At 51.3% G+C, this 23,328-nt stretch overlaps 7 protein-coding genes across 7 annotated transcripts; 4 read left to right on the top strand and 3 right to left on the bottom strand.

Annotated features, from left to right (window-relative positions):
- Positions 1-291: 291 nt before the first annotated feature.
- Positions 292-1,536, bottom strand: ASPBRDRAFT_115236 (TDA10 family protein; the record flags this gene model as incomplete). Its single annotated transcript, XM_067616879.1, has 5 exons — positions 292-455; positions 520-635; positions 699-722; positions 789-1,294; positions 1,387-1,536. The coding sequence occupies 5 exons, from the start codon at positions 1,534-1,536 to the stop codon at positions 292-294; spliced, it is 960 nt and encodes a 319-aa protein (XP_067484092.1).
- An 825-nt stretch (positions 1,537-2,361) lies between these two features.
- Positions 2,362-5,832, top strand: mfp (putative peroxisomal multifunctional beta-oxidation protein (MFP)). The gene is made up of 7 exons (XM_067623421.1): positions 2,362-2,726; positions 2,806-3,033; positions 3,096-3,204; positions 3,256-3,345; positions 3,395-3,782; positions 3,839-4,247; positions 4,302-5,832. The coding sequence occupies exons 1-7, from the start codon at positions 2,571-2,573 to the stop codon at positions 5,625-5,627; spliced, it is 2,706 nt and encodes a 901-aa protein (XP_067484091.1). The 5' UTR covers positions 2,362-2,570; the 3' UTR covers positions 5,628-5,832.
- A 411-nt stretch (positions 5,833-6,243) lies between these two features.
- ASPBRDRAFT_201926 (uncharacterized protein) lies at positions 6,244-10,068 on the top strand (the record flags this gene model as incomplete). Its single annotated transcript, XM_067621613.1, has 2 exons — positions 6,244-6,979; positions 7,790-10,068. 2 exons carry the CDS (start codon positions 6,244-6,246, stop codon positions 10,066-10,068), a joined length of 3,015 nt encoding a protein of 1,004 aa, XP_067484090.1.
- Positions 10,069-10,506: 438 nt separating this feature from the next.
- On the bottom strand, positions 10,507-12,606 carry ASPBRDRAFT_24556 (putative MFS drug transporter; the record flags this gene model as incomplete). Its single annotated transcript, XM_067622057.1, has 7 exons — positions 10,507-10,819; positions 10,879-10,932; positions 11,013-11,078; positions 11,154-11,343; positions 11,416-12,209; positions 12,262-12,395; positions 12,448-12,606. The coding sequence occupies 7 exons, from the start codon at positions 12,604-12,606 to the stop codon at positions 10,507-10,509; spliced, it is 1,710 nt and encodes a 569-aa protein (XP_067484089.1).
- Positions 12,607-13,469: 863 nt separating this feature from the next.
- On the top strand, positions 13,470-15,208 carry ASPBRDRAFT_24555 (putative cysteine synthase B; the record flags this gene model as incomplete). Its single annotated transcript, XM_067622056.1, has 3 exons — positions 13,470-13,662; positions 13,714-14,549; positions 14,618-15,208. The coding sequence occupies 3 exons, from the start codon at positions 13,470-13,472 to the stop codon at positions 15,206-15,208; spliced, it is 1,620 nt and encodes a 539-aa protein (XP_067484088.1).
- Positions 15,209-15,994: 786 nt separating this feature from the next.
- Positions 15,995-18,100, top strand: ASPBRDRAFT_190187 (uncharacterized protein; the record flags this gene model as incomplete). The annotated part of the gene is made up of 7 exons (XM_067620199.1): positions 15,995-16,104; positions 16,161-16,411; positions 16,463-16,583; positions 16,638-16,701; positions 16,745-16,932; positions 16,983-17,081; positions 17,128-18,100. 7 exons carry the CDS (start codon positions 15,995-15,997, stop codon positions 18,098-18,100), a joined length of 1,806 nt encoding a protein of 601 aa, XP_067484087.1.
- Positions 18,101-19,307: 1,207 nt separating this feature from the next.
- Positions 19,308-22,599, bottom strand: ASPBRDRAFT_49867 (uncharacterized protein; the record flags this gene model as incomplete). Its single annotated transcript, XM_067626440.1, has 4 exons — positions 19,308-20,079; positions 20,182-20,326; positions 21,256-22,303; positions 22,405-22,599. The coding sequence occupies 4 exons, from the start codon at positions 22,597-22,599 to the stop codon at positions 19,308-19,310; spliced, it is 2,160 nt and encodes a 719-aa protein (XP_067484086.1).
- Between the last annotated feature and the right edge of the window lie 729 nt (positions 22,600-23,328).

Below are 23,328 nucleotides of genomic sequence, written 5' to 3'. Positions count from 1 at the left end.
CCCTCGGTAGCCAACCTTGCCCACACGGCAATTACTAGCCTGCTACTTAAGTATCGTGGCTTTTACTATCCATTCAACAACAGTAATATATTCTCCTTGTCAGGTTGTTTCTTACTATAATCTCTGTGTTCGTTTTTCTTTCTTGAGCTCTCTTGTTCTATTCTGTAATAACCATCTAAACGCTACACTAGATAACCACTAGTGAAGGTAGTTATCCGTGTCAACTAATATATATATACACCGATCTCTACCACTCGGACGAGAAGGACGCGGTAAATAAATCGCTAAACCTTAGATCTTGATGGTTTCCTGCACCCTCCTATTCTTATCCACAACCAACCGAAGCTGTCTTCCTTCCCAGCCCGTTGGTGGAGCAGACGCCGTAGTAGCATGGGGGACAGGCTTGAAAGTACCCTCGCGGAGAGTTTCAGTGAAGAGTTCATAAGATGGATAATCTATAATCAGTCAGACTTTCTTAATCCTACATAATACTGTGTAAATTGAATGAAAAGTACTCACAGCCGTCAACAAACTTCGTGACCTGCTCCTCCGTCATACCAGTCCCTTTCGCAGCGCGAAGGGTCCTCTCTTGCTCCTGTCGCCAGTCGTAAACGAAGTGGAGATCTTGCGCATCACTGTAAAGACATTCGATGAGCCCCTTGAAATAATATGTTAGGAAACTTGAATGAACCACTCACATATGAATCAGCGCATCCAACTGACTGCAATCATTATCATCGTTAGCCTGGTCCCAATCCCTCTGATCAGAGATAAAGGATAAAACGTACTCAGTAATCACATCATACCCCCTCAACGCCTCATTAACCGTCTTCACATCCTCAAACCCTACATATCCCAATCTTCCATTATACCCAGCACCACTTTCCTTCAATCTAACCGCATCCTCCCACTTCCTCTTAAGGATCTCCTCATCCCACGCCCGAAACCCTACACACCACCCCTCAAAAATCACCACCTTCACCTTCTCCTCACCCTCCTTATTCACCACCTCCCACTGCGACGCAGGCACGCGATCACCCTGTCCCGAAAACGCCGACTTATCATACGCCGGGATAACAGTGCGCTGGCCCGCGCGCAACGCCGAGAACACTTCCTTCGCGAGTGTCAAGTCATGCGTCCCGGGTTGTCCGCGATGCTGGAGGAGCGGGTTCGAGGGGTGCGAGGCGGCAAGGTGTTCTTGTTGCGAGTGTGTGAGGTACAGGTCGTCGAGGGAGAGGGTTACCACGTTGAGAAAGTAAGGTGCGGAGCGTAGGGTGGATTGGAGGGTTGAGACCTTTTGTTTTTTTCAATTTGTTCAATTGTTAGTAAACAAATTCCCCTTATTGAGTGAGATTTTGGATCGGATTGGGGGAGTGTGTGATATACCAGGACTGTTTTACCGGCACCTTGCACGCCGTTTAGACCGAGGAAGAAAGGCGGGGTGTTGGTGGGATCATGGCGGGCTTGGTGGGCTTGGAGTCGTTCGAGGAGGAAGGGGATGCAGTGTTGGGATTTGTCGTCGATGATTTCGGGCATTGTGAGATTGTGTATAATTTTATTAGTATGTGGTTTTATGGAGGATTGAGGTAGTAGATTAGTTCTATGTGTATGTTGTCGTTGGCTACAATGATATGTACTGCTAATATAGACTAAGCTTCGGAGGTGATCCGAGCGGGAGATTCTGCGGAGGACAAATGTATTGCCTGAAGGATTGGCCGGCATCTCTACTATGGACACACTGCACAACTTCTAGTCCTTAGGGAGTTTGCTGCATGCCTCATAGATGTTTCTGGTTTATATGAAGGAGATTGATTTTGATAATGTAACAAGGATAGAGAGGGTTGCGGCACGTGGCATGACGTTGGCTGAGAATCACATGTCTGAGTCAGCAGGAAGTTGATGATGGTGGTGGTGGCAGACTTGAATCATGAAGCGTCTATGAAAGTTGTCGATCTAGGTCATTCTGTTGCAGTTAGTCACTGTGTAGACTGGACAAGATTGATTGGGTTGTATGGAAGAACATCTCAAGTCTGTAGGCTAGTCAGCTATGGGTAGTTAGACAAAGCAAGGTGTCCCTACTCCGTAATTCCGGAGTATCTTGGTCCCCGGTGTGGAAGTTGGAGAGGGACAGGACACAATTTTGTAGAAAAAGGGAATAACCATGGGAGAGAATCCTTGCTTGAATACTAATCATTCCGACACAACATTTCAAAGAGATGAATGATGGTCATGGATGGAGATATCGGCATGTGAAGGCAGCATCATCTGCCACGCCCGATCGGTTTAGCGCCAAACGAACAAACCTCCGAGCTTCACCTGCAAAAGATGCCGAGGTTCCCTGGTCCAGCTTGCCGAGCATTGCGACCGTCCCCCAAAGCATCTTGGGTCTTCCCCCGGATTCTTCATCTCTCATTTCCCCCAGACAATCCCCTTAAGCTTCTCCTCTCTCTTCAACTGACTTTCATATAATACCCCGTCTCATCTCCTCAAATTCCACATTTTTATCCTTCCCCTCTAATCTCTCTATCCCTTCCCCTCTCCCCTTTCCCTCCTCACATTGATTAATCAACATGTCTGAGCTGCGCTTCGACAACCAGACCGTGGTTGTCACCGGTGCTGGTGGTGGCCTGGGTAAGGCATATGCCCTCTTCTTTGCTTCACGAGGTGCAAACGTCGTTGTCAACGACCTGGGTGTCTCTCATTCCGGTGAGGGCAAGTCGGCCAAGGTACGTTTGTCTATGGTTACACAGGACCCTTTCCCAACGCCCTTTGTTGAGACCCGCTGACTCCGAGTGTCTCTTCTAGGCTGCCGATGTGGTTGTCGAAGAAATCAGAGCTGCTGGCGGCAAGGCGGTAGCAAACTACGACAGTGTCGAGAACGGCGAAGCTATCATTGAAACCGCAATCAAGAACTTTGGCCGCATCGATGTCCTTCTCAACAACGCTGGTATCCTCCGGGATATTAGTTTCAAGAACATGAAAGACCAGGATTGGGATCTTATCTACAGAGTGCACACATATGGCGCATACAAGGTAGGCTGGATGCTTTCCGTCTTTGCCTTCAAGTGGTTGCTGACGCAAGGCTTTGTCTACAGTGCGCAAGAGCCGCATGGCCTCATTTCCGGAAACAAAAGTATGGCCGCATCATCAACACTGCTTCGTCGGCTGGCCTTTTTGGTAGCTTCGGCCAGGCAAACTACTCTGGTAAGCTTGGGTGTGACCGAGGTTTAGAAGCTGCTTAGCTGACTATAAAAGCTGCCAAACTCGGACAGGTCGGCTTCACTGAGACGCTGGCGAAGGAAGGTGCCAAGTACAACATCATTGCGAACGTCATCGCACCAATTGGTACGTTGTGTCGGCATCTCTGGAACATGCAGTGGCTAATTTGAAACAGCTGCTAGCCGTATGACGGCCACGGTCATGCCCCCCGAGGTCCTGGAGAACCTCAAGCCCGACTGGGTCGTCCCGTTGGTGGCTGCTTTAGTCCACTCCTCCAACACTACTGAGACTGGTGGAATCTACGAAGTCGGTGGTGGACATGTTGCCAAGCTGCGCTGGGAACGTGCCAAGGGTGCTCTTCTGAAGACCGATGCTTCCTTGACCCCCGGTGCTATTGCTCGGAAGTGGAACGATGTCAACGACTTCTCTCAGCCTGAATATCCCACCGGACCTGCTGACTTCATGGGCCTCTTGGAGGATGGCTTGAAGTTGCCTAGCGCCCAAGCGGGTGAGGAGCCCAACTTCAAGGGCAAGGTTGCTCTGGTCACTGGTGGTGGCAATGGGTATGTAACGCTGAAACTAAAGGTTGGAGGTTTTATCGGTTCTAACATCTTCATAGCCTTGGTCGTGCCTACTGTCTGCTTTTTGCCAAGTATGGCGCTGCTGTCGTTGTAAACGATCTCGTCGACCCTGAGCCTGTTGTCCAGGAAATCAAGAAGATGGGTGGCCAGGCTGTTGGCAACAAGGCATCCTGCGAAGATGGCGAGAATGTCGTCAAGAGCGCCATCGATGCCTTTGGCCGTATTGATATTCTGGTCAACAATGCCGGTATCTTGCGTGACAAGGCTTTCACAAACATGAACGACGACCTGTGGAACCCTGTCCTCAACGTCCACCTGCGCGGTACCTACAAGGTGACCAAGGCTGCCTGGCCCTACATGCTCAAGCAGAAGTATGGCCGCATTGTCAACACGGCCAGCACCAGCGGTATCTACGGAAACTTTGGACAGGCCAACTATGCTGCCGCGGTATGTTTCAGCCAATGCTCATATTCTCAACGACTTTCACTAATCGTCTATTAGAAACTCGGAATTCTTGGTTTCTCCCGCACTCTTGCTCTCGAGGGTGCCAAATACAACATCAAGGTCAACACCATTGCCCCCAATGCTGGTACCAACATGACCCGTACCATCATGCCCGAGGAGATGGTCCAGGCATTCAAGCCTGACTATGTTGCTCCCTTGGTGGCTCTTCTTTGCTCGGACATTGTGCCCGAGCCCAGCACAAAGGGTCTGTACGAGTGTGGCAGCGGCTGGTTCGGCCGCACTCGCTGGCAGCGTACCGGCGGCCATGGATTCCCCGTCGACGTTAAGCTTACCCCCGAGGAAGTGCTCAAGTACTGGAAGAAGATCACCAACTTTGACGATGGTCGTGCGGATCACCCTGAGGATGGCCAGGCCGGTTCGGAGAAGATCATGGCCAACATGAGCAACCGCAGCGGCGGTGACTCGGAGGGTGGTAACAACATCCTGCAGGCCATCGAGAAGGCTAAGCAGGCCACTACGGACGGAACATCTTTCGACTACGAGGACCGGGATGTCATCCTCTACAACCTTAGTCTCGGTGCTAAGCGCACTGATCTTCCCCTGGTGTACGAGAACAACGAGCACTTCCAGGCTCTGCCCACGTACGCTGTGGTCCCTTGGTTCAACACCGCCAACCCTTGGAACATGGACGACATTGTCGCCAACTTCTCCCCGATGATGTTGCTGCATGGCGAGCAGTACATGGAGATCCGCAAGTTCCCCATTCCCACTGCAGCCAAGACCTTGACCTACCCCAAGCTCATCGACGTCGTGGACAAGGGTAACGCCGCCCTCGTCGTCTCCGGCTACACCACCAAGGACGCGAAGACCGGAGAGGATCTCTTCTACAACGAGTCGACCGTCTTCATCCGTGGCAGTGGCGGCTTTGGCGGATCACCCAAGCCCACTGCCCCCCGCCCCAAGGCTGCCGTCGCATCCTACAAGGCGCCTCAGCGCAAGCCCGATGCAGTTGTCGAGGAGAAGACCTCGGAAGACCAGGCCGCTCTCTACCGCCTCAACGGCGACCGCAACCCTCTGCACATTGACCCTGAGTTCAGCAAGGTCGGTGGCTTCAAGACTCCCATCCTGCACGGTCTCTGCTCTCTGGGTATCTCTGGTAAGCACGTGTTCAGCACATATGGCGCCTTCAAGAACCTCAAGGTCCGCTTCTCTGGAGTGGTGCTGCCGGGCCAGACCCTCCGGACGGAGATGTGGAAGGAGGGCAATGTGGTTCTCTTCCAGACCACGGTGGTGGACACAGGCAAGCCCGCCATTACGGGAGCTGGAGCCGAGCTGTTGGAGGGTGCCAAGGCCAAGTTGTAAAACAAGAGAATGGTGTGATTAATCAGACTGTATGTACATAAACGTCATGAATGATCTTTTGTTTGAGTCAAGTTATACACTAAGTGGCCTTATGGTACATGTAAACATGTAAACACCTCAGTAGATAAAGGGTAATGAGGGTGGATTGTTCTAGGCTCGATGCCACTAAAGCTTGTCTATGCGAATCAATAGAACCTACAAGGAACAGGTAGATTGAAGGCACTCTCACCTATACAAGGGGCCGTTTAGTGGTAGTAAGCATCGTCGAACCCAAGGCTTCTTCCGCAGTCCTACAGCCTCAGAACCCCAGGACGGGCCTTAGTCGGCATCTACCTGAATCAATAGTGACCATTCACAATCATAATCCGCCTTCATTCACTGACTTCCTCTTCACTAGAAAGTATCATGTCATCTGTCGCAATGCATTGCCCCATTGTTGATGCACCAAGTACACAACATACAACCCATCCTTCAATACATCACCTCCCAATACCATTTCTACCCACAAGACTCAATGCCACCACCATCATCATCATCATCATCATCATCATCATCCCAACTACTTACACACCTAATCCCCTGCATCGCAGACATCCCCCCCTCCCAAATCCTCGGCATGGGCTCAACCGGTCTCGTAATCCGCCATAACCACCACCCCAACCAAGCCATCAAACTTCCTCTCCGATGGGACACCAGCACCGAAGAAGACCTCACCACGAAGCTCGAATCCCTCCATCACGAACAGTCCATCTACAACCGTCTCGGCACCCACCCCGGCATTGTGCCCGTCCTCGCTTACTCCACTACATCGATCACTCTCCAATTAATGGAGAACGGAGACCTGCGGTCATATTTAGATCAAGACCAGGACAAGTTACCGAATTCGCTATCTAAACACCACCTCTTCCTCGCCTGGTTCCGCACCATGGCGTATACCCTAGTGTATATCCATGATCGGAAGGTAGTGGTGGCTGATATCGCTATGAGGAATTTCCTGCTTGATGGGGAACTGGGGGTTAAGTTTTGTGATTTTAGTGAGGCGAGGGTGTTTCCGATGGAGACGTTTATGAGTACTGCTGCCGTTGATGAGCGGGCAGGAGGGTATTCGGTGAAGACGGATATTGGGCAGTTGGGAGCGGTGATGTATGAGGTTGTCGTGGGGGTGAAGTGTGTTTTTGATATTTGGGGGGATGATGGGGATGGGCATGCGGTGTGGCCGAGGAGGGAGGATCTTCCTGATACGGAAGGGGTTTGGTTGGGGGAGGTTATTGAGAGGTGTTGGACTGAGAGTGATGCTGGGTTTGGATCTGCGTGGGAATTGGGGGGTGTGCTGGATGAGATTAGTATCTTGAGTTAGTTGCAGCGTGTATCTATACCAACACCATGGATTCATAGTATTCTCGATTCATCAAGGATAAGGGGAAGGTAGGTCGTTGCCTATTTATCAGTCTATGCTGACATTTGTGCTTTGCGAACTTCCCGGTATTAGGCAGCCAGTTTGATGATGAAGAATTGTGGTCATCATGTAGTATGCTGAGTGAGTGGTGTGATAATGAGCTGCTGTGTGATTGGTATACTTCTATACTGCATACCGTGGACTAGATCAGGCGCCAGCAGATGTCCATGTCAGGCATCCATATTAGAGTGTCTTAGCTTCTAACAATATTACAAAATGATAATGCTACCCATATGTGAGCCATGAGTATTCCGAATGTTTAATGCTATAAGTAGTTTTCACATTATTCAAGGCAATGTCCGTGATGAGTTCATAACCCATTTTTGTTGGGCCAACACCAATCTTACCAGGCGGTAATTAGCCTCAAACTGTCAGACCAGGTGCGGGGATTTTGAATGCAGCATAGCCTCATCATTTGCACTATCCGTACATAAATTAATTTGGTTTATACATCATTAGCTTGAAAGTATATTGGGGAGAAGTTGTTGGGTGGAGTATTGTACCAGTCCCGTGATTGGATCCTGGGAAACTCCGCCCATTGATGCATTCCATTCAGTCATTCCTCTTCCCATCCATCTTCCCATCCAGCAGATCATCACCCCATCATCTTTCCCTCTTTCTCTCCCCCCCCACGCTCCATCCCACGCCATCTTCTTCCATCTCTCTGGCTTCCCGACACTAAGCTGGAATTAACTTCGCCTGCCAGATACCCTTCCTTCTGGCCAGACGCCTTCCCGTCTACCCTCCGACGATCATGTAGCAAGCTCGGTCTTGCGCCCCTCCGTCAGTGCAACGATGGTGCTCTCTCTATCGGTCCCTAGCTTTGCTAGAGCCACCAACTCCTCCGCGCTTCGTGCCAGCGACAGCAGCAACTCCACAACCATCAGCGAAGCTCTCCGCAATAATCCTTTCGGAATTACCTCCCGGTCTCGCGCCCTCGCCTCGAATACCACCTCCGAGGAACAGAAACGGGAACAGGAGGAGCTAAATCAGGCCTTGCAGACCCTGGCTCGAATCTTTCCCGATATCCGCATCGAAGTTTTCCGAGAGCTCCTGGTCCGATTCGATGGGCAGAGTCGTCTCCATGTCTGCGTCGAGCAGTTGCTACGTCACAAAGAGGCGTGGGTAGCCGGGCGGTGGAACGTACCAGCTGGGGCTGGGGGAACGGAAGAAGATGGCAAGAATGACCTTCACCAACATACCGGACACGAGCTTGCAGTTCCTCCCGAGGAGCTGTTCCGGACAAATGAATATAAAGCCGCCGTGAAGTCGGCCCTCACAAAGGAGTTTAGTGGTCTGAGCAAGAGTACGGTGGAGGCTGTGCTGGCAGAAGTGAATTTCTGTTACCTGCGAGCCCGTCCGACCCTGCAAGATCTTTCCCGGAGAACCTGGCGTGCGACGTTCAATAGCATCCTTCCTTCCTTCAAGCGTGGGAAAGACAAGAACGAGCACCCGTTGATCGTGTGGCAGCGTCAGCCGGATGGTGACGTGATCCCGCGGTTGAAAAAGACGGAGTGCCCGGAGTTGGACCGGGAACTGTATCGGGCCTTGCTGGCGCCACTGCTTCGGACCAGTCGGGAAGAGAGGCTAGATAGAGACCAGAAGTTGGCGGAGGAGCTGAATGAAGCGGAAGCCAGAGAGGCTGATGCTGTTTACGAGTGCGAGTGCTGTTTAGACGATGTGACCTTTGAGCAGATCTCAACATGCTCGGCCAATACGCACATCATCTGCTATGGCTGCATCCGGCGAACCATTCACGAGGCTCTGTTCGGTCAGGGCTGGGGCAAATCGGTCGATGTGGAAAAGTCCACGTTGAAATGTCTGGCGCCGTTCGACCATGACAGCTGCCCGGGAACCCTGGACCCTGCGATCGTCAAGCAGGCTATCTTGCTTGACAAGGCCGGACTTGAGACTTTTGCCAAGTTCGAGACGCGCCTTTCCTCTGAGGTTCTGCTCAAGTCCCAGCTGAAACTCATTCGATGCCCATTTTGTTCGTATGCCGAGGTTGATCCGGTCTACCACCCGTCTGCTCAAGGCCTTGTTTGGCGCTTTCGTCGCGACGGGTTCATCTCTACGCTTCTGATCACCATTTTCTTACTCGACTTGATACCCCTACTTATCATTCCTATAGCGATTCTGTATTTTGTCAACTCTTCTGCTGTGTTCACTATCTTTCAGAACGCTCTGCTCAACCTCTGCCTCAAAACCCGACCTAAAAAATTCACCTGCGCGCACCCTGCCTGCCGACGCGTCAGCTGCATCACCTGCCAGAAGCCATGGCGTGACCCTCACGTGTGCCATGAACCGCTCCTCCTCGACCTGCGGGCCACCGTCGAGGCCGCTCGCACCGCAGCCGTGAAGCGTACCTGTCCGCGCTGCGGCCTCTCATTCGTCAAGTCCTCCGGCTGCAACAAACTGACCTGCGTCTGCGGCTACTCCATGTGCTACCTCTGCCGCAAGGCTCTTGGTCCTCCAATCAAAACTGCCAATCGACTGGGACGACTTCGACCACGCCGTCGCCCCAACCTTATCGAGAATGTCGATCCTGGCGCCGGACCAGACGCTCTTAACAACGATGAAGAAGCCGGCAACGACGACGATTTCGAAGAAATGGAAGGCTACAAGCACTTCTGCGAGCACTTCCGCATCGATCCCGGCTCGCGCTGCACGGAATGCGACAAATGCGAGCTCTACCAGGACGAAGACGAAGAAGCCGTGGCGCGTCGTGCCGGCGAAAAAGCCGAACGCGAATGGCACGCCCGTCAAGGCACCGCTGGCGTGGGCATCGGGACTCTTCGCGTGAATAATGATTTCTCAAAGGCGGAGGGTAAACGGCGCGGCCATAGCGGGATGATCCTGCATCATCAGGGGAAGGGCATGAGTTATTGGCTGGATGAGGTCTGGCGGGATGGTCGATGGCGACTAGAGGGACAGACGTTCATTGACTGGGTGGTGGAACGAGTTCTAGTGATTGATGAATTTTAATATCCCCTCTTCTCTTCTTCTCTTTTTTTTTTTTTTTTCTATTGTGTTTGGCGTCTCGGGGTGTTTTCGGGGCATTGTCGATTCAGCTGGTCTCTTAAAAGAACCATACAGCAGACTGAATGATTGAATGATTGGTTAAATTGATGTCGTTGCTGCTGCATAGCTAGCTAGCTAGATTGAATGGGCTTCTTGATGATGAAATGATCAACGACCTGCTTTGTGTTTGATTCTTCCGGGGTACTACTACACTACTCTTTTATAATTGAATTATCAAGAACGTTTTTCTGCTTCTTGTTCTCTATTATTAGCATGAGAAATAAAGATGACTATCTACTATTTATCTACCTATCTAATAAACCCATTATATACTACCCTATCTAGTATTGTCTACTAACTTCACCCCCTTCCCACTCCCACAAATACTACTCAAGTATCTCATTAGCCTTCTCCCCCTTCTCTCTGCTCCCTCTTCCTCCTCCCCTCCTCCTTCAACCGTTCATCATCCGCCCTCTCCAGCTTCACCTGCGGCATCAACCCCACCGCCAAGCAGAAAGCCAGTGCCGCGAGCGCCGCATTCACCGTGAACACGATCCTGAAGCCCCTTCGGTACGCAGGGATGAGCAGTGCACGAACCTGTGCTGCTTCGTCCGGGGGAAGTTTGGAGAGATAGTTGGATGGGCTGGAGAGGAAGGATTGTTTTTCTGCGGTGGTTAGGTGGAGGGTGGTGATGGAGGTGGAGAGGAGGTTGGTTCTGTTTGTTGGTGTTATTTGGTGGTGTGGTGAGTAGGTGGAAGGATAGATAGTACGTACATGATTGTGCCTGAGATAGCGAGGCCGAGGGTTCCGCCGAGGTTGCGGATGAAGCTGTTTTTAAGGATTTCATGTCAGTGGGTGATGAATGGAGATAGATGATGGATGCTAGGTAGGAGTAGGTGCGGGCGTACTTTCGGAATGAGGTTACTATGGCCATGTCTCGTCTTTCGACGCCGGCTTGGACAGCGATTAATGCCCTAGAAAATGGGATTGGCCGTGTGAGTTGTGCGTGTTGTGATATATGGAAGGGGGGTGGTTTGGGTTTATCTCACGGCTGTAATGTATTTCCTGAGCCTAAACCTGTCAACAGGCCGTAGCCTATCTGCTTCCCCAGACTGGATGTCTCGTTCAGAGTTGACATTAGACCCAGTCCGATGGCCCAGATCATCCAGCCGACGAGGATGGATTCGCGATATCGGCCGACCCAGTGGACTATTAGGCCGGAGAGGGTGCTGCTCACAGCTGGTGTGCGTGTTTATTGTGAGCATGGAGAACAGAAAAGCAGGGAATGAGAGGTAGGGCAATGCAACGTACTCTGCAACAAGGTGATCGGCAAAACCATGGCACCAGCTTTGGTAGTTGAGTAATTAAACACAAGCTGATAGAATGTCGGGATATAATACAGCATGACAATGATATTCCACCCGTTGATAAACATGGTCAGACATGCTCCATTTACAATGCGAGATTTGAAGATATGCATCGGGACCAGAGGATATGGATGGCCCTTCCATTCCCAAACGACGAATGCCACACAGACAGCAACCCCCACGATGAGAGTTGCTATAACATGTGTCGAATTCCAGACATACTCGCCACCACCCCAAGTCAGTCCGAGCATAAGCACTGCTGTGCCTCCTAGAGCTAGGAAGACACCGAAGAAGTCGACGGCTTTTAGCTTTGCCTTCCAGTCGCCGGTAACCTTCCGCAAGGGCATGAAGAACATCACAGCGAGGGTCGAAATGGCTGTGAGCGGCAGCATAAGTCGGAAGATCCATCTCCATGAGTTGTGGGATATCGGGGATAGAGCACCTCCGATTACAGGGCCGATGCCATTGGCTATTGCTACTACGGCTCCGAGAATGCCTTGATATTTGCCTCGCTCGCGGAGTGGAACCACGTCGCTGACTATCATCTGTGCGATAGACATAATTCCACCGCCGCCTATGCCGGTGAAGGCACGGAAGATGATCAATTGCGTGGCGGTTTGTGCCAGAGATGATGCTAATGATCCGAAGAACATGATGGCGAGGCCCACGTACAGTACGTACTTTCGAGACCAGATATCGGAGAGTCGTCCATATAATAGTTGGAAGCAAGTCGACGTCCTAGATTGATCAGTCACTTGGAGATTGGTTCTGGCTTCCACACTCGACATACAGAAAATAAGCCCCTGATATCCAGGATGTTTGATTGCTGGCATTCAGTTCATTGCCGATTATGGACAGACTCCCGGCTAGAGTGGTCTGGTCCATAACTGCTACCAGATCAACTGTCGAGCATGCCAGAAATATCTGCCAGCAAGTTAGACTATCCGTGATCCACTGTCCATGCGGTGGAATATACCGTGATGATAGTGCTCAATGGGACATAGTTTGTCTGTTCATTGAAAATGGGCGGTGGTGCCGCTGACCTGCTTTCTTCGCTAGACTCGGCGACGACGTCTCCAGAGACAACCAATTGGTTGCCATGCTTTAATTCATCTTCGATCGAAGCTCCGGGCATTGTGTCCCTCCCTTAGGTCGGTGCCCCGAAGATAAGGTCGCAAGCTTATCCAGGAGAAACCGAAAGGGTCAATTGACAAGAAGACTGAGCGTATTTCGCACTGCAACGCACTATAACTTTACAGGCGATGTTTATATGGCCTTACTGTGGCTATGAAATAGAAAGGTGTTTCGAGGGAGTGATAACTCGTCTAGCAACAGTATTGCAGTGCAAGTAGCGCATGGAGCGGACAGTTCCCTGCGTAGGGACCACACCGTCGCCGGTTTAGGGTTAAAAGGGAAAGGATCGACTAAAACAGCGCAAATGCCCTCGTGTTTCCGTCAAGGTTGCTGCTACCATGTCCATGACGGCTTGTGGATCCTTTGGAGTACGTGCCCCTCTGCGTATGCATGGTGCTAATTCGTACAACGATCTTGGAATTCCGGCTCCCGTCATCGAACGACAGCCTGCGGAGGGCGGGGAATCTAGCACGGTGTACATCGACTGCAACAGTCCCGAGCCCGGGGGCTGTTTCCAAGAATTGTGCGTTATTCCAACGGATTGTCATAGGCGAAGTGCTCAAGCTGAGCACATTTGCGCCAGCCTTCCACGAATCGGAGTTGGTTTCAACCCACTCACATGAATAACGGCTCAACATGAGACACGGACCTTCCTGAAGCGGACTTGATGCACATTGAACTATACAGTGGGCCGCTAGCGATGCGCCGAATGCGATGATCACGCCGGAAAGAGTGCATCTCGCGCGTGGGCGAGTGACTGCATGCTTCTGTAGCAGGGCCGTATAATTTGATGCTCCCGTCCTGGGTGATTGTTGGCTCAACACTGCCATCGACACTCGCCTCCTGTCGAAATATTCTGACATAATGACCAACATTAATGAAAACAATGTGTACTTTGGGCCGGATGCGCTCAAGAAGTACTTTGATCCGGACTGCCAGCCTCCGTTACCTCTGGTGGAGCTGCCCGATCGACTGAACCCGTTCCACCAAGATGGAGTACGCATCTATGCCAAAATGATGACAATGCACCCAGCCAACAATGTGAAAGCGATACCAGGTATGTCGGCCTTTAGTAGGACAAGCTCATGTTAGGCCCTGGCTCTGACAGAACAAGCGATGAACCTGCTCGAAAAAACCGTGGTGCCTGGCAAGACCAAGACGATTGTGGAATTCAGCTCAGGATCGACAGTCATCTCGATGTCTATGCTCGCTCGATTGATGCATGGTATTAGCGACACGAGGGCTTTCCTGAGCAACAAATCCACGGAGACCAAGTTACGATTGATGCAGTTCTTCGGGTTGGATGTCACCCTCTTCGGCGGCCCATCTCAACCTGACCCGCTTGATGACCGCGGGGGTATCCAGACTGCCCGGGCGATGGCCATGGGGTCTGATGAGATTGTTAATCCCAACCAGTATGATAACGATGACAACTGGCGTGCGCACATCCGCTGGACTGGCCCCCAGATATTCAAGCAACTACCGGAGATCAACGTGCTCTGTGCCGGAATGGGGACCTCTGGGACGATGACGGGGTTGGGGACCTACTTCAAAGAAGTCAAACCATCTGTGCTACGGCTTGGAGTCTGCACTGCACCCGGGGACCGGGTTCCAGGGCCACGGACATTTGCCCTGATGGAGGTACAGGAGTTTCCCTGGCGGGAGGCGCTGGACGTACATGAAGAAGTCAGTTCACATGACTCGTTCTCGTTGTCCTTGGACCTGTGTCGCGAGGGAATCGTCTGTGGGCCGTCATCTGGGTTGAGTTTCAAAGGTCTTCTCCAGATGTTGGAGAAACGCAAAAGCGCTGGAACCTTACGACAGCTAGCGGGACCAGATGGCTCGATCCACTGTGTCTTCTTATGCTTTGACCTGCCATATCAATACGTTGGCGACTATTTCGAGAAGCTAGGGCCCGAACGGTTTCCCCCCATTCGTAATCAGGTGGGTCAACGAGCTACGTACGTATATCGAATCGAAGAGCCTGAGTATGCTGACACTTTTCCTTCTAGAAACTCGCTGGTGTTGATCTCTACCGATATGATGAGAGCTGGGAAAGAAGCCCTGCGGTTCTGTTCACCGACTATTACGAACTTCCCCAGTTCTTTTCAACCAACCTCTTGAGCAACATGGTGCTCCGGCCTCAGTGCTGCGTGTTGGATTTGAGAACCGTGGGAGACTTTGGCACTTGGCACCTGCCGGGATCGGTAAACATTCCCCTGCGTAGTCTCGACTCTCATACAGCCAAGCCTTTCAGCGACGCGGACGTACTAGAGGCACAGTGGCTGGAGTTGGAAGCGTTATTCAGCAATGCCGATGTGCTTGGCCAATTGAGTGGCCATCATGTGCTAGTGCTCTGCTACCATGGGGACACCTCGCGAGTAGCCAGCAGTGTGTTGCGGGCAAAGGGGATTGAAGCGGACAGTCTCCGCGGAGGATATCAAGCACTCAAGGATCATCTGCTATGGGGAAACAATAGAGTGGAGTCGGGCATAATGGGCAAAACAGCCACCGCAACAGTAGAAGCAGTCGATGCAGCTGCAGAAGATGCAGCAGCAGCAGCAGCAGTACAAACGGCGGTGATGGTCACGGACCCACGCTAGGCCCGAAGGGGACGCAAACGGTTAAGATCTACAACCTTCGATGTTGCATCTCGTCGTTTCAATCTACTTGCTCTCTTTCTTGTTTTACCTACTCGATGATGCGATCTCAGCTCCTCAATCTATGGTTATCCCAAAGTTAGTTTATTATGATGATTTCTACTTCTCCACCGTTCTGCCATGTATCTTCCGCATTAGGTTGGACAAGATCCAGATGCGTCACGCATTCATACAACTTGCAGGCTGCTTCGTATCCTGCGCAAAACTGCTCATTAGCCGACACATAGACGGCTGATGAGGAGATGGAATCAGTAGGAAAGGACATCGTAATTTCCCATTTTCATTCCGCGGACTACGTCGGAGAATTATGCATGCTAAGCGGACTGAGCAGATTGTTCCCCTTCGCGGCCCGCATGCGTATTGCATTCCACGCTAACCGGAGAAATCTGCTCAATTGTGAGCAGCCCCCAGCCAATAAGCAACTAGTTGTTACAGGAAAACATCATGTTGCCAGGCGAAGCCGCTGTCCTACGACAGCGGGACGGATCTGGAGATCCGTACCGTGGATGATGGTTGTCAGGGCACACGAAGCAGCTGAATCATGCTGTTGCATCGCCTTGTATCTAGGGCCCCCCTGCTGGCCCATTCAAAACTCGACGCTTGAGACACATGCCCTTACATGGATCACTTCGTCAAGTCTGTCCCTGAACCACGTTGCGGATGCAAGAAGTGCATACAGAAAGCGTCGTCATAGCCAATTCTGCAGACCGGTGTCTCTGAACCCTCAACATGGGGCTGCCATGGCTGGACCAGCCGGTTATGCTGCATTCTTCCCGGGCTGATCACTGCACCTTGACCCCAGAACAGTGTGTCTACCGTAACGCACATTGGAGATACTGGTAGGCCTCGATACTTCTGTATAGTCGACTTCATATTGATTGTGTCTTATCGATAGGTATCAATCGGACCACGTCTATGCCTTGAATACTATATACTTTCTATGTGCCACTGTCGGTGTTTTCGCCATCCTGCATCTGATCGCCAAATATGGCCCGCACTCCATCAAGAGGTCTACGATATGGCGACGATCAACAACAGTGGGAAGATATCTTGCTTACCGATGCTTCCAACTACCCGTGTTGCGCTCTAGCACCTCTTCGCTGGGGGTCATTCTCCTGGTGTCGATAGGAGCAGTATTCTTTTTGGGTTGGTTCTCCATCGCTGTGCAGTAGAGCCCTTGGCTAACTGTTGACCAAGCCATGACGCTGGGGCCGCGACCTTACTACTGGCCCAACACGGCAACAGTCTCCTATGGAAGTAGCCCACCGATTGCAACAAGAACCGGATGGATGGCACTGGCCCTGCTACCGTTTGTCTTGTAAGTTAGACCCGGGAATCAACGGTGATATCACCGACGGCTGACCTTGGGCAGAGCACTGAGTGCCAAAGCCAACCCTATCTCAACTCTGACCGGCGTGCCTCATGAAAAGCTTCAAGTATGTCTATCATGAGTGTGGCGAGATAAAGCTAACCGCTTAGGTGTTTCATCACTGGACAAGTTATGCTATGTTTGTGTTGGCACTCGTACATACCTTTCCTTTTATTGTCTACCACATCGATAAAGGCGATATGGTCGACCAGTGGAAGACGGAGGTTACATACTGGACTGGAGTTGCTGCTATAATCCCGCAGGCATATCTCACATTCATGTCATTGCCAGCCATCAGGTCAGACTGCCCAATATCCATAGCCTAGCATATCAAACTGACCTTTACAGGAACCGATTCTATGAATTCTTCAAGGCCACTCACTTTCTTGCCGCTCTTGTCTTCGTCGTATTTTTCTTCTTGCACTGTGACTTCCGCTTGTCTTCATGGTAGGCTCCTCCACATACAATATCATGACTCAGCTCACCAGATCAGGGACTACTTTATCGCTGCAGGAGCAATCTACATCCTCAGCTTATTGGTATCCAACATTCGCACCTACTTCATGCATGGCCGCCACACAGCCACAATTGAACAGCTCCCCTGCGGTCTCGTCCAAATCCGCATCCCTACCATCATGACCTGGCGCCCAGGGCAACACGTCTTCGTCCGATTCCTCAGCCTCCAGCAAGGCATCCACTGTCTCAGCGCCCATCCATTCACCATCTGCTCCCTCTACCACGACCCCGAGCAAGCCGGAAAAGCACCTGAAATCACCTTCTATGTCAAGCCGCGCCGCGGACTCACAGCCAGTCTGGGCAACACGACTCTCGAAAAGCCAAGCTCAACCGAGACCGTGCTCCTCGAAGGCCCATACGGCGGGATGTCCGAGTCGGTCGATTTCACCCGGTTTGATACTTACGTCCTTATCACCGGCGGCACTGGCGGTGGCTTTTCCCTTGCCATCCTCGAGGAAGCACTGCGGACTCATCAACAGCAACAACCCACCGCAACAATCCAAGTACACTTTGCGACCCGCACCGCCGCCCTCGCAGACTGGTACCGGGAGGAAATCAAAGCCAAGCTTGCAGCCTACAATGTCCCAAGCGACAAGATCTCCCTCTCCATCCATGTCACGAAGGAGACACTGTTATCCACTCCAGCTTCGGGGTCGCCCCTGATCCCAGACTCAGTGGAAAAGCGAGAACCCGCGGGTTTCGTTGACTCAGTTTCATCGCAAAACGACATTGCAGATACGGCCGTCCAACTGGGTAACCGTCCAGACATACCAGGGATTATTACAGCTAGCACCACATCCAACACCTCGAGCCGTATCGCAATCTTTACCTGTGGCCCGGCGTCGATGATCCGCGACGTGAGAAACGCAGCTGCGGAGGCCCAGGGACAAGTTCTGAAGAAGGGAAGCACCGTGGAGGAAGTATATCTGCATACCGAATCATTTTCGTGAGTCCCTTCAATCTGCTGTAGCGAAAATATAAACTAATGTGTGTCCAATAGGTGGTAAATACTCGCTTACTCCATGCTTGTTCGCTTTCTTACATATTTGCTTGTACCTACTTATTTTTGTATCATTGCTTCTTGTATGATACTCCCTCCTCTTTTTTTGGCTCTTTTCACTCTCCTTATATACATGGGCTACAAAAGTACCAGATTTGGATACCATTCGCGGGTTATTATTCTTTCCTTTTTATTGAGTATTCCAGCACATACTTATTAATGTACCTTAATACCCTCAACTAGTCGTTAGAATGAAAGTCCATTACTATGAAAGCTAGTACTTACGCATACTCGAACATCCACTGAATTTCCTAGCACCAAGCTGGGATAGTAGAGAAACATAATACCTCCGTAATATAAATAACTACCCTAGTACTAAGATCAACAAGAAATAATATCCATATCACTGTTCTATAATCTCCTATTCAATTGATCTAAACCACTCCTTCAACTTCAACAGCTTCTTATCTAGTCGATAGAACACTAATTCTACCAGACAACGAAATCACAGATTATACCCATGGAAAAAAGACTCCAAGTAGAGAAAATCCAAGGAAAACTAGCACCTAGCGGACAACCAAGCAAGTTCCACTCAGCTAATACTGAGCATAAAATGTGTAACTAACTAGATAGTACTAGCTAAACCATCAATCACATAACGCAGCCTGAAACAAGGATGAGGTAATATAGATCGATTAAACACAAGGCAAAAAAACAAACAAGTGCATCTCATAATCAATCATCCAAGACCAGACATTAGCTAGTAGTAGTAATAGTCAGATTCTCTCTAAAAATCTATAACCCCGAACACGACATGGAACACCTATCCGAGAAGAAATGAGAAGAAAAGAAAAGAAAATGATAACGCCAAACCCGTGACTGACTCTATGAGTGGAGAGTAGAGTTTAGTAGGAGTATAGAAAGCAGACAAATAGAAAAAGGGGCAGTAAAAAAAAAGCTGGTGTGAACCATGCACAGAGGAAATTCTTCCCCCTCTGTCTAAAGTATATCTCATATGTTGCATATATGCACTGTAAGCAGCCAAAACCCCCATCAAAGATCCAAGGATCATAAACTGGACCTTTGTTCAAAGGGGGTATCGTCATCATCGTCGTCATCGCAAACAAATAAGCAAGCAAGCAGGATGTGGGAATCTCTTATTTCCCGCCCTCCAAATATTCCATCAGCGAAGCTCTCATCCGCACATTCACCACACCACCCACACCATATGCCGGAACAATCTTGCCCATGCGCGCAAAGCAACTGGGGATGTAGTCGCGTCTAATGCGCGAAGTGCGCTCACGCCAGCCCAATCCGCCCGGCGGTTGCCGGTTATACAGATCCAACCCGAGCAGGTGCATAGGTGTGCTAGCGAACTGCATCAGGGCCGGACAGGAAAATTGTGCGAGCGCGGCTTTCATTCCGGGTGTGGAGGCGATGGAATCTGGGATGGAGGGAGCAACGAGGGCGGGGATATTGAAGGAGGCGAAGATGGTGATGCTGTCGCGGAGACAGAAGAGGGCGTAGGAGACCTTGGGGACTTGGGCGGCGCCGGAGGGGTGGCAGGAGGCTGGGGCGGATGTGGATGTGGATGTGGTAGGTCCAGAAGCTGCGGCAGGAGGAGAGGGTTTTGCACCGAAGATGCGCGCGAATCTGGCGTCCTTGTATACGCAAATACCCATGTTCACTGCGGTGGTGGTGAGGAATTTGGCAGTGCCCGGGAAGACGGTTGAGAAGGGCTTGTCGCGCACGGTAGAGGTGAAGGTGTCAATGGTGTTCGCGGTGAGGTATGTGGACGTGTAGAGGGTGTAGATAAGGAGGAACGGGGTGCCGAGGAAGAAGCTCCCCGGTTTTGTGAGCATGGATCGGAAGCAGGATGTGATGGTTTGGCGGATGGGGACGCCCTTGGCTGCTTTCTCGATAATCGCGCTGGTTCAGCGAATTGATCCCATTAGCTTCTCTGTCTGTATCTCTCTCTATCTCTCTTCATAACATGGAGACGTAACGAGGGTGGTTTGTAAACTAACGTACCGATCAATGACAGTGATGACGGGACATGTCAAAGCACCTGCAGTCGCAGCGCTCGCAATATCGACTCCCAGTCGCGCACCTAACCGGTTGGTATTCCAATCCGACGATATGGACTGCTCCGTGATAGCGGACATGGGGAGAGGCGCTTCGGAGGAGAGCGCGTTCCGAGGCATGATTATGGTTCACCGGTCGGGGTTGGGAAGAAGTGTGAGAAAAAGAAGAAAAGACAAGATGAAGAAGAAAGTCTAGGGCCGAGATAGGATGTGCCCAGGGTGAAAAGAAGGAGGTTGTTGCGATTGCTCGAACAACGTCATCCAGACCAGCGCAGGAGAAGATAACAGCCGAGGAGGAATGGATGAGTGAGACGTTCGGAGCTTGAGGATGGCAAACAAGTCGCAGTCCAAAACGAGGGATTAAGGCACGGGAGCCCGACGGGGTTACAGGTCCATTTGCCAAAGAAGAAAAGGGTCGGAGTTTGTTAGCCTCGCGCCCGACATAATCATAACTAAGTAAGAGCGAGCGAGCGAGAGATCAGATCCATCGCGACATCGACTCATTATTTAATCGGACGTGCAGCGGACGAGAAGTGCCCGGCCAATGATTGGACCAGCTTTTGCAACGCCCTCGGGTTTGCCTCCGATGCCGGCCGATCTTTCCGCCAAACTGCCGACGGATCCCTGATTTTTGAGGCTGTCACGACCCCCGGATAAACGGTTCCTGCCATCCTCGGGATAAATGATCCACCGACAATAATATGATATAGAATAATAGATAAATGGTTTCATTGCCAAGAGATTTTACTACACTCATTATTTAATGCTCCTGAACGCCCAAATGATCGTCTCTTGAAATCATGACCGTAGCACTCAACAAAATGCCTCAATTAAACAGGAGAAAAACTCGCCCAATCCATCAATCGCGCGCGCGCGCGTGTTATGCATACGTAGCTTTAGTTGGACGAGTTCGCCTGGAAGCCGTCCAGCGTGACATTGACAGCACCAGCTTGCACCAACTGCATCCAAAATTAGCTCAAAGTGATCAATCACACCAAGGACAGGACTATTTAGATGGCACTTACCGCCCGTTGCAAGTCATCAATGAGATCGTCCGCATCTTCAATACCGACACACAGCCGAATCAGATCCTCAGGCATGGCACGCTCCCGTCTCGTCTTCTCATCGATACTGGCGTGGCTCATGCGGCACGGCATACTGATCAGACTGTTGACACAGCCAAAACTGACACTGATGGCCCACAGCTTGGCGCTCTCAACAATCCGCTCACTGACACCTACATCGCCCGTCTCGAACGAGAGCACGGCTCCCGATCCCCGGGCCATCGAGTGGTGCAGCTCGTACTGCGGGTGCGACCGCAGACCAGGGTACCGCACCTTGAAGCCATGAGCTTCGAGGAACTCGGCAATGCGCTGGGCGTTGCTCTGCTGCTGGTCCATCCGAACCTTGAGGGTCTTCACGCCACGCAGCAACAGCCACGAGTCGAAGGGCGACAGACCGCAGCCGGAAGCGTTGATTGTGAAGTAGAGTCGGTCGCCGAGAGACAAGTCGTTGACCGCGAGCACACCCGCCATAAGGTCGTGGTGACCAGAAAGGTACTTGGTACCACTCTCGTACACAATATCAGCACCGAGGTCGAGAGGGTTCAGCAGAAGAGGCGACATCATGGTGTTGTCGACCGAGACAACGCAGTTAGGGTTCGCTTCGTGGGCGGCGGCAGCAATTTGGGGGATATCCACGACCTTAATGAGCGGGTTGGTCGGCGTCTCCAGCAAAACCATTGCTGTCTTCGAGGTCAGAACCTCGCGCACTTTCTCCGGCACCGTAGTATCAACATGGTGGACGATGATGCCACCGTTCGTGGCCAGGTACTTCAGAAGGCGGTTGGTGCCACCGTAGAGATCGTCTCCGGTCACGACTTCATCACCGGGACGAAGCAGGCGGCTGATCACATCCAACGCAGCCATACCAGAGGACACGACGAGAGCCCGCTGGGCGGACATGATCTTGGCGAGGTGACGCTCCAGGTGTGTCCGGGTCGGGTTTCCGGAGCGAGTGTAGTCATATTCGCCGCCACCACCACCGGAGGTCTGTTTGAATGTAGCGCTCTATATCAAGACATCGATTAGCCCTATCTATCCGTTCGGGTCGTGCCCCTTGCATGGTTGGGAGTCGGGCGATGAGACATCATCGGGGAATTAATCGGTACCTGATAGATCGGAACGCTGCTAGCATTGTACTGGTCATTTCCCTCCGTATATACAAGCTCAGTAGCAATGTTATAACGTCTACCACCATGGGGGCTTGAAGGAGCGGGGGAGGGAGGAAGGTCGTGTCCTTCGAGGTCAACCCGAGGGAAAGCCTTCTTCACCGCGGCATCACTACTTGATCCTGCGGCCGACATCGCTGCGGGGACGGAACAGCGGGGAGAGATGGTCAAGAGCGAGAAAAAGGGGTCGGGAAGAAGGGAGAGTCACCACCGGATATGATTACAGGTGGGATTGGGCAAGAGAGAGATGACAATGGCAAAAAGACGAATGGAATTGCCAAAGAAAGATGGAATAACAGGGAGATTCTGGTATGGAAATGGCGAAATTATTATCTTCCCCAGAAGAGTCATCCCCCAGGAGTAGTCAGCATCGACGGTTGCCCGAGTCGGTAAAGCCGGCCCCAGATCCCGCGTCGTCTCATTGGCTGAACCGCCCGCCCTGCGATGTCGTCATCCGCTAGGCCCAGTCGGGAACAGTCTCGTGCTGACTCGTGCAACGCCTGAGGCAGGCATCATCGCCAACTAGTAGTCAACTATATTTTCTGTATGGCTTTTCCTCCTATAACGTAGCATGAGAATGAGAAGATTACTTGCAATGCCCATCGCATCGTTTCGGCTCTACCACCTAAAGTCATTATACACATGAATGTAGGGCACATCCTCCCGTTGCGCCTTATCCCATCGCCACAGATGTCACTCATCCACATCCCCAACAACCGGGGAGACCTGGATATACGACCCGCTGTACTATAATATAAACCATAATATACCTTTCTCCTGGAGAATTAGCTGGACAGAATATTGACGATTAAGACCAGTATGACTGTATATCCATCAAACAAACCACCCATGCCATGTCAAATA

Source organism: Aspergillus brasiliensis (assembly GCF_001889945.1).
Source record: "Aspergillus brasiliensis CBS 101740 unplaced genomic scaffold ASPBRscaffold_1, whole genome shotgun sequence".
NCBI classification, from domain to species: Eukaryota; Fungi; Ascomycota; class Eurotiomycetes; order Eurotiales; family Aspergillaceae; genus Aspergillus; species Aspergillus brasiliensis.
The sequence above is the reverse complement of the archived record's forward strand: the minus strand, read 5'-3'. Positions and strand labels throughout refer to the sequence as shown.